Source organism: Neoarius graeffei, chromosome 3 (assembly GCF_027579695.1).
Source record: "Neoarius graeffei isolate fNeoGra1 chromosome 3, fNeoGra1.pri, whole genome shotgun sequence".
In the NCBI taxonomy this organism is placed as follows: domain Eukaryota; kingdom Metazoa; phylum Chordata; class Actinopteri; order Siluriformes; family Ariidae; genus Neoarius; species Neoarius graeffei.
The window spans coordinates 81281583-81291369 of NC_083571.1; the positions used below are offsets into that span (position 1 = coordinate 81281583).

General features: G+C 43.2%; 1 protein-coding gene across 1 annotated transcript; it reads right to left on the reverse strand.

Moving 5' to 3' along the window:
* Window positions 1-1997: 1997 nt before the first annotated feature.
* On the reverse strand, window positions 1998-8950 carry lft1 (lefty1). Its single transcript, XM_060916060.1, has 4 exons — window positions 8683-8950; window positions 7272-7515; window positions 3274-3510; window positions 1998-2325 (listed from the first exon to the last, which is right to left on the reverse strand). The coding sequence occupies exons 1-4, from the start codon at window positions 8948-8950 to the stop codon at window positions 1998-2000; spliced, it is 1077 nt and encodes a 358-aa protein (XP_060772043.1).
* Between the last annotated feature and the right edge of the window lie 837 nt (window positions 8951-9787).

A 9787-nucleotide genomic window follows, 5' to 3' on the forward strand; every position in this document is an offset into this window, starting at 1 on the left:
TTTGCAACCCTGCCATGCACACCATTGCTGTTCAGTGTTCTCCTGATGGTGGACTCATGAACATTGGCTAATGTTAATGTGAAAGAGACCTTCAGTCCCTTAGAAGTTACCCTGGGGTCCTTTGTGACCTCGCCAACTATTACACCTTGCTCTTGGAGTGATGTGATTTGTTGGTCGACCACTCCTGGGGAGGGTAACAATGGTCTTGAATTTCCTCCATTTGTACACAATCTGTCTGACTGTGGATTGGTGGAGTCCAAACGCTTTAGAGATGGTTTTGTAACCTTTTTCACAACGCTTTTTCTGAGGTCCTCAGAAATCTCCTTTGTTCATGATACACTTCCACAAGTATGTGTTGTGAAGATCAGACTTTGATAGATCCCTGTTCTTTAAATAAAACAGGGTGCCCACTCACACCTGATCGTCATCCCATTGATTGAAAACACCTGCCTCTAATTTCACCTTCAAATTAACTGCTAATCCTAGAGGTTCACATACTTTTGCCACACACAGATATGTAATATTGGATCATTTTCCTCAATAAATAAATGACCAAGTATAATATTTTTGTCTCATTTGTTTAACTGGGTTCTCTTTATCTACTTTTAGGACTTGTGTGAAAATTTGATGTTTTAGGTCATATTTATACAGAAATATAGAAAATTCTAAAGGGTTCACAAACTTTCAAGCACCACTGTATATAAATTAGCAGATTTTTTTTTGATCCCAAGATTTTTTTTGACTCAACTTCATTTCATATTGACCACACCCATTTATGATTTCTCATGAATTAAGTTCTCGTAATCAAGCAGTTCCACTACACTGGCTTAGTAACATACAGTTGACGTAAACTGTCCCAATATACACTATATGACCTAACATGAGTGGACACCTAATAATCACACCCATATGACTTTACTGAACATCTCATTCCAGATTTTGTCTCCCTCTGTGGTGAAGCCTTTCCATTAGACTTTTTTGCAGGGCTGTGGGCATTTGTGATAATTCAGCCAAATTCCTAAAGGTGGGATTGATGTTGAGGCTCTGAACGGGACACTCAAGTTTTTGGAACACTGTCTTCATGGAGTTTGCTTTGTGCACAGGAGCATTGCCATGCTGGAACAGGTTTAGGCTTTTTAGTGCTGGTATACAAAGACATTCTATATAATTGTGTGCTTCCGGTTTTGTGGTAACACTGGGGAGGAACTACAAACTTCTGGCCATATAGTGTACCTCAGTTCATCTTATATGACCCAGTTGATATGAACTAACATACAATTTGCCAGGTCATTTAAAGCATGATTAAGTGGTTTTGCAGGGAAAACACTCAGTATTTCATCTTTCATTTGGTAACATTTATTGACCACAGTTGATTTAGGTTAGGTCCAGTATCGCCAACCTTCCTATTTCTATTTTTGCCCTATTTTCAGCAGCTATTTAGTTTATATGTGCAGATTTAACACACGTAGAGAAAAATGTATTGTTCTGGGTCATAGCCAGAGTTTAATCCATTTCCCAAACTTGTACAAGCTTTAAAAGACATTTGACCCCCCACCCCCCGGTCAAATAAAGTGCTGTGGTGTGGGTCATGTATGCAGAGTAAACGAAGCTGTGATGGACATGTGTGCCAACAGTCTGTGCTCCATGCAAACACAAACACTGCAATACCCAAAACCCCATGTGCGTGCGCACAGTGGCAGTGAAACAGTTTACTTCATATACAGCGACAGTGAAAACACAGTCCATAATTTATAACTTCTCATAAATTCCACTGTTTAATGCAGCATCATATCCATTGCCAAATCAAAAAATAATAATAATGTTAATAAAAATACACAACGTTTCATTATACCAAATACATACAAATGTAATAATACAAAGTGCTTGAGGCAATTCAGTCAGGTCAGAGGACGACGTTCAAAAAAGAGAAAAGTAAAAAGCCTAGGCTTAAGACACTTGAAGTACTGTGGGTTTTGTTTTGGGGGGGGATTTTGGAGTCATACAAGGGAAACGTTGTCCATGGCGCAGCCGCACTTCTCTACGATCATGTTCGGAAATTCGGCTACTTCGATTTCGGTGTAATCTCCCTTTTTCACCAGGTACATCATGGGCAGTGGGGCGCTTTCCACTACTGCACATTTCCTTTGGCCATAAGTGTAAACCCCGTTCTGTGGCTGCCTGCAGCCCCCTGCACAGCGAAATGCCTGATACCCCGCAGGCTCGATCACCCAGTACTGCGTCCAGGTCAGAGCGCGGAAATTAATGAAGTATTCCTCCCTGCAGCACAGATCCTTACTTCTGTTTGGCTCACAGTCACCGTGTGAACTAGAGAAAGCAAGGAAGTGACTTTGATCAAAAGAGTATTATCTGCAATAAAAAATTATATGTACATATAAACATGGAAAGATAAAACCTGTAGGCCTATATAGCTATGTAAATTCTTTAAGCAATATGCTGTTGGCTAAATGTTTGGATAAGTAATCATGTAATACATAATCGTTGCATTCAAATACATAATAAAATTGTGGCTAGAAATATACGGAATCAATTTTGTGCCAAAATGTTCATACAATACTTTTGAAATATCAGACAAAAATGACAAATCAAAAAACAAAAAAAAGTAAATTCTTTTAGACTGGCAAACAAATTATTCGTGTAATCGTGCAAAATATCAGTCCATTACTCTTCAGAAACCTTTTATTTTTGTTCCGCGTCTTTCTCAGTTTTGTTTGACGTAATTTATTTTGGTTGCGATTCCAGCTTTCTCGTTTGCGCTCCCTGACTTTTTGCTTGCAGTTTTGGCACAAACTTCACGTGTGGGTGGGCTGTCCAGGAATGCATTCCCATTGGGTAACTTGTGTTTGACTGACAGCTACGCTCAGCCATTCCCCCGGAGGCTGTTGCGGCCATTTCCTACTCGGATTCTGGCGGACTGTTTGACGAGTGACCGATCCATTGACGGTAAACAAGGATCGAGTGGACTTCAGTGGCGACTATGATATTGAATTAATTCAACAAAGTGTAAATTCAATATCATAGTCGCCACTGAAGTCCACTCGATCCTTGTTTACCGTCAATGGATCGGTCACTCGTCAAACAGTCCGCCAGAATCTGAGTAGGAAATGGCCGCAACAGCCTCCGATGGATGGATGATGGGAATACAAACGGTACCAAGTCTCCCCTGTCTCAAGTCTCCCCGCTCTCCTCTACAGTTTAGCACTGCTGTTCAGAGGCCCACACGTTCTGGAAACAGACACAAGTTGTCATACTCACCCAAACTCTTCAAGGCTAAGTGTGTAGAGGATGAGTTCGGGTTTCCCCAGGACGTCGCTCGGTTCCTGACTGGTAAACCGGACGCTCTTGGCCATTTCCGCTGCGTAACTGCCAGGTCTCTCACCCTCGATCCACACCTCCAGGTGCATGTGTGCGCTCCGCTCGCTCTTGGACCAGTAATGTACAGCCTGCGTGACGTCAAAGCTCTTCCAGCCCGATTCACGGATTGGAATCAACCTGGAGAGAACAGAGGCGCGCGTAGTGAGCGTCAGCGCGCGTGGCACCAAACATGCGCAGTGGAGTCTTCAGAAATGTTTCAGTTCAAAGCGACACATCTCGGGGTTATTTATCAATGATTCACTGAGCCTGATGCAGATCAGTGTTTTAGTATAAATACACCAGTGATTATTTTTTTTAAAAATCGTATTAAATATAATTTATTTCAAACTTCAAAAGCGGCATGCAAATGTAATAATGGCGCGCGCAGACTGGTGTCACTTATATACGCTGAATCATACAGTGGTGCTTGAAAGTTTGTGAACCCTTGAGAATTTTCTATATTTCTGCATAAATATGACCTAAAACATCATCAGATTTTCACACAAGTCCTAAAAGTAGTTAAAGAGAACCCAGTTAAACGAATGAGACAAAAATATTATACTCGGTCATTTATTTATTGAGGAAAATGATCCAATATTACAGATCTGTGAGTGGCAAAAGTATGTGAACCCTTGTGCAGCAATAACTGCAACTAAACGTTTCCGGTAACTGTTGATCAGTGCTGCACACCGGCTTGGAGGAATTTTAGCCCATTCCTCCGTACAGAACAGCTTCAACTCTGGGATGTTGGTGGGTTTCCTCACATGAACTGCTCGCTTCAGGTCCTTCCACAACATTTCGATTGGATTAAGGTCAGGACTTTGACTTGGCCATTCCAAAACATTAACTTTATTCTTCTTTAACCATTCTTTGGTAGAATGACTTGTGTGCTTAGGGTCATTGTCTTGCTGCATGACCCACCTTCTCTTGAGATTCAGTTCATGGACAGATGTCCTGACATTTTCTTTTAGAATTTGCTGGTATAATTCAGAATTCACTGTTCCATCAATGATGGCAAGCCGTCCTGGCCCAGATGCAGCAAAACAGGCCCAAACCATGATACTACCACCACCATGCTTCACAGATGGGATAAGGTTCTTATGCTGGAATGCAGTGTTTTCCTTTCTCCAAGCATAACGCTTCTCATTTAAAAGAAAAAGCTCTATTTTGGTCTCATCCGTCCACAAAACATTGTTCCAATAGCCTTCTGGCTTGTCCACGTGATCTTTAGCAAACTGCAGACGAGCAGCAACGTTCTTTTTGGAGAGCAGTGGCTTCCTCCTTGCAACCCTGCCATGCACACCATTGTTATTCAGTGTTCTCCTGATGGTGGACTCATGAACATTGGCTAATGTGAGAGAGGCCTTCAGTTGCTTAGAAGTTACCCTGGGGTCCTTTGTGACCTCGCTGACTATTACACGCCTTGCTCTTGGAGTGATCTTTGTTGGTCGACCACTCCTGGGGAGGGTAACAATGGTCTTGAATTTCGCCCATTTGTACACAATCTGTCTGACTGTGAATTGGTGGAATCCAAACTCTTTAGAGATGGTTTTGTAATCTTTTCCAGCCTGATGAGCATCAATGATGCTTTTTTTTTAATCTGAGGTCCTCAGAAATCTCCTTTGTTCGTGCCATGATACACTTCCACAAACATGTGTTGTGAAGATCAGACTTTGATAGATCCCTGTTCTTTAAATAAAACAGGGTGTCCACTCACACCTGATTGTCATCCCATTGATTTGAAAACACCTGACTCTAATTTCACCTTCAAATAAACTTCTAATCCCAGAGGTTCACATACTTTTGCCACTCACGGATATGTAATATTGGATCATTTTCCTCAATAAATAAATAAACGACCAAGTATATTATTTTTGCTTCATTTGTTTAACTGGGTTCCCTTTAGGACTTGTGTGAAAATCTGACGATGTTTTAGGGTAGTATCTCACTGGGCTGCGACAGCTTGCGACAAATTGTGAACGTTATTCGCGAGAGAGTTTCAAAAGTGTCTTGAAACATTCGCGGGGCTTCTCAGTTTCCTCGCATGAGTTGCAGTGTCACTCCTTCATCGCTGAAATTTTGAACATATCTCATCTCATCATCTCTAGCCGCTTTATCCTGTTCTACGTTCAAAAAATTAATGCAACGCAATTTCTCCCAAAATAGCCACAAATGCGTCGCTGGTGTCGCAAAGCCGTCGCGAACCATTCTCAAGTCAGTTTCCGTGAGACAGTAAGTATGAGCCAGTATGGGGAGTATCTCACTAGGCTGCGACAGCTTGCGACCGTCATTCGCGTCATTTCAAGCCCAGCGGCCGGCAAGTTTCTGTGTGGAGTTTGCATGTTCTCTCCGTGTCTGCGTGGGTTTCCTCCGGGTGCTCCGGTTTCCCCCACAGTCCAAAGACATGCAGGTTAGGTTAACTGGTGGCTCTAAATTGACCGTAGGTGTGAATGTGAGTGTGAATGGTTGTCTGTGTCTATGTGTCAGCCCTGTGATGACCTGGCGACTTGTCCAGGGTGTACCCCGCCTTTCGCCCGTAGTCAGCTGGGATAGGCTCCAGCTTCCCTGCGACCCTGTAGAACAGGATAAAGCGGCTACAGATAATGAGATGAGGAAGTACGAGCCAGTATGGGTAGTATCTCACTGGGCTGCGACAGCTTGCGACCGTCATTCGCGACAGAGTTTCAAAAGTGTCTTGAAACATTCGCAGGGCTTCTCAGTTTCCTCGCATGAGTCGCAAAGTGTCGCTCCTTCGTCACTGAAATTTTGAACATGTTCAAAAAATTAGTGCAACACAATTTCTCTCAAAATAGCCGCAAATGCGTCGCTGGTGTCGCAAAGCCGTCGCAAACCCTTCTCAAGTCAGTTTCCGTGAGACAGGAAGTGCGAGCCAGTATCTCACTGGGCTGCGACTAATTGGAGACACAACAGTTGCTGTAAAATATGCGTTTATCAATTCAGTGTGATTCCAAGTGAAAATTGTCACTAATTCGCATATTTTATCGCAATTGTTGTGTCTCCAACCAGAGGCGATTCTAGGGTCCGGTGGGGCCCCAAGCTGAAATCCCACCCACCCCCATCCCACCCCACACAACAGAAATTCACTAGGACAAACTCTTTATTTTAATAAAACATCAACAAATTCTAAGCAATATAGTTTTTTTATTTCACAAGTTACAAATTGTGAAGTTACGAACACATGCAGTTCAATAAATCAACAACAAATTGTGAACAGTAATGTTTTTTTATTTCACACGCTACAAAAAGTGGTTACAAAAAGTTACAAATAGATGTCAGCATTTTCATAAATGTTTCATAAAAACAATTTGCGAGCAGCGTTTTCTATATTTCTTAAGTTACTGTAAGTTCCTGTTCATTTTAACAGACAGTGCAAGGTAATTGCCATGTAGTACAAAATCAACAAAAGAAAAGTATGGCCATGCTAACGCGAGTGAAACTAGACTAGCACCATTATATAGCATTACATCATTCATTATTATTTCGACTGACTTACCACTGTCTTGCTTTCTTCTCTCCTCTTCCTCTTTTTTCTTTTTACATTCCCGGGTGGATAGCTCCTCTTCATTTTCTTCTTGACGTCGTAATTAGAAGAATAGCTGGTTTATGTACGACAGGCACAATTTTCTATTTGCAGGTTAATACGCGCAATGACTTTTCAAAACGCAAGTGTCAAATCTCGACTCTCTTTCGCCACCTAGTGGATCAGGGGCCCCAAGCAGCTGCCTGCCTTGACTGGTGACAAGATGCGCCTCTGTCTCCAACTAGTCGCAGCCCAGTGAGATACCGGCTCTCGGTCGAATTTATACAGAAAAATAGAAGATTCGAAAGGGTTCACAGACTTTCAAGCACCACTGGAAATATATACAGCCTTCCCTTACCTGGAGTCGACGAGGGAAGTGCGGTTGGAGCCGTTCCTGAGCATTTCCACCCAGTAAATGCTGACCCGCGCGTTGTTGACCGGTTTCTGCCCCTTCCTCTCGGGCACGGAGCGCGTCTGAGGCGCTTTCTTGTACAGCTTCAGCTCGGCCATCGTCACCTCGCTGTTATCCGGAATCCTCGAGTTCATCTCGAACATTACGCGCTGCCGTGTCGTGTCAGAATACACAAACTCTCCAGAGATGTCTAACACAAAGAGCAAATATTAACCTGAGTATCTAAACCTCTTCATGATGCATATAAGGGAGGAAAAACAAAGCGCGCATATTTTTCTACAGGTTACGGAAGCCGAAAGAGGCCCTTCATATCATCCTTTTTTTATTCACCTTGTTATCCCGAGATAACGACATAATTAATTCAGGATCTCGAGAAAACAGCACAACTAATTCGAGATCTCGAGAAAACAAAGCAATTATTTCATGATCTCGAGTAAACAGCTGGGGCGGCACGGTGGTGTAGTGGTTAGCGCTGTCGCCTCACAGCAAGAAGGTCCGGGTTCGAGCCCCGGGGCCGGCGATGGCCTTTCTGTGTGGAGTTTGCATGTTCTCCCCGTGTCCGCGTGGGTTTCCTCCGGGTGCTCCGGTTTCCCCCAAAGACATGCAGGTTAGGTTAACTGGTGACTCTAAATTGACCGTAGGTGTGAATGGTTGTCTGTGTCTATGTGTCAGCCCTGTGATGACCTGGCGACTTGTCCAGGGTGTACCCCGCCTTTCGCCCGTAGTCAGCTGGGATAGGCTCCAGCTTGCCTGCGACCCTGTAGAAGGATAAAGCGGCTAGAGATAATGAGATGAGGTGAGTAAACAGCTGAGAAATGGTTCATTCAGGTGCGCCAAGAGACTTGTGATATGCTGACTTTGGGGCTATTTCTCATTCTGTATAGACGCAACTTTGGTCATTAGAATGTCTGGAATAATCGATCACCTAATAAGGCAATATTTTGATCAGGGGTTGACACAGGGAGAGATTGCATTAAGTCTTTTAATAAGGGATCATTTCAAAATTAGTCCGCGGCACCTCCGCAGAAGACTGGCCCGGCTTCGTCTCTACCGACGGAGATACAGGTGATCCAGCTGAGATCATGAAATAATTGCTTTGTTTTCTCAAGATCACGGTTTTATTTTCTCGAGATCTCTAATTAGTTGTGTTGTTTCCTCGAGATCCTGAATTAATTATGTCGTTATCTCGGAATAACGGTTTTGTTTGCTCGAGATCTCGGATTAGTTGTGTTGTTTCCTCGAGATCCTGAATTAATTATGTCGTTATCTCGGGATAACAAGTTGAATAAAAAAAGATTATATGAAGGGCCTCTCGCGGCTTCCGTAACAGGTGCAATAATAATAATAATAGGCTCACCTGCGTTCCCTGGGATGCCGCGTAAAATCCCAGCCAAACTGGGAACAGAGCGGCGCCTCCTTTCGCGGTGAAGCTTCAGCATGGACAGGTACTTGTTCTTAATGTGCACCGGCACCACTAGGTTCTCCAGGTCCCGTTTATGAATCTGAGGAACCTCACTGAGCCCTAGTTTCTTTAACAGGGCGTCCTTCATGTCGTCGTGCGTAAAGGCTTGCGCCAGTGGAAGAATGAGCGCACAGAGGAAGCAGGAGGCGAGAACAGAAGCCATGATCAGGTCCGAAGAACTCCTCAAGTTCTTAGTCCTTCTAACCCAGAGTGGAAATGAAACACTGGCGCTTTGACAGTGGGATGCGAACTTTATATGCACCCACGACCCCCAACTGCTCACGCGCTGACCAAGGTGAAAAAGGAGTGTGTGTGAGTGACATCGGGGGGGGGGGACATAAAAGCAAACATGTATATAAAATACTTAAATTCAGTCACTGAACGTCCTGGAATTCAAATCTGAAAATCTAAATCTAATACGATCTCTTAGTTAACCCTTTATCAGCCTCTGTGTAGAAAAGCCATAAATTGAGCCACATGCTGTCAAAAATTAAGCCTTAGGGATTTTGGAACAGACCTATTCACTCGTCTGATGTGATATCCCAATAATTTACTCATAAAAAAAGTTTTCCTTCGTCAAAGAAAGGACTCAAGCCAGCGCATGACATCGAAACCAATTAAATGCCATTCCGTATCTCTGATTATTGATTACATATTTATCCAAACGTAGTGAACTTTGGATTTGCTGTCTTGTCCGGGTTGCACGAGTGTCACTGTATCACCCTTGTTCTTCTTATTCATGTGTACATTCCAATGGACACTGTCAAACATTCCTAGTCTGGCATCTCAACTTATTTGTCTAACAGCCAGTTCTAATGATCATGAACCATCATCATCATCATTATCATCTGATAAGTCTTGAAGAAAGTTGGGGTAATCAGATGTTTATTCCAAGACTACCAGCCTGTTTCTACATACCCAGATTAAAATTATTAGCCAAACAGACTGCTAATCCAGGGAGGCCATGTGAATGTGGATTGGGGAGCTCTTCACAGGTTGG

Coding starts and splice junctions, on each gene's coding strand:
- lft1 (XM_060916060.1), bottom strand. CDS start 8,950: ATGGCTTCTGTTCTCGCCTCCTGCTTCCTCTGTGCGCTCATTCTTCCA. Junction 7,516..8,682: donor CGGCATCCCAGGGAACGCAG/GTGAGCCTATTA, acceptor TCTTTGTGTTAG/ACATCTCTGGAGAGTTTGTG. Junction 3,511..7,271: donor ACTTCCCTCGTCGACTCCAG/GTAAGGGAAGGC, acceptor TGTTCTCTCCAG/GTTGATTCCAATCCGTGAAT.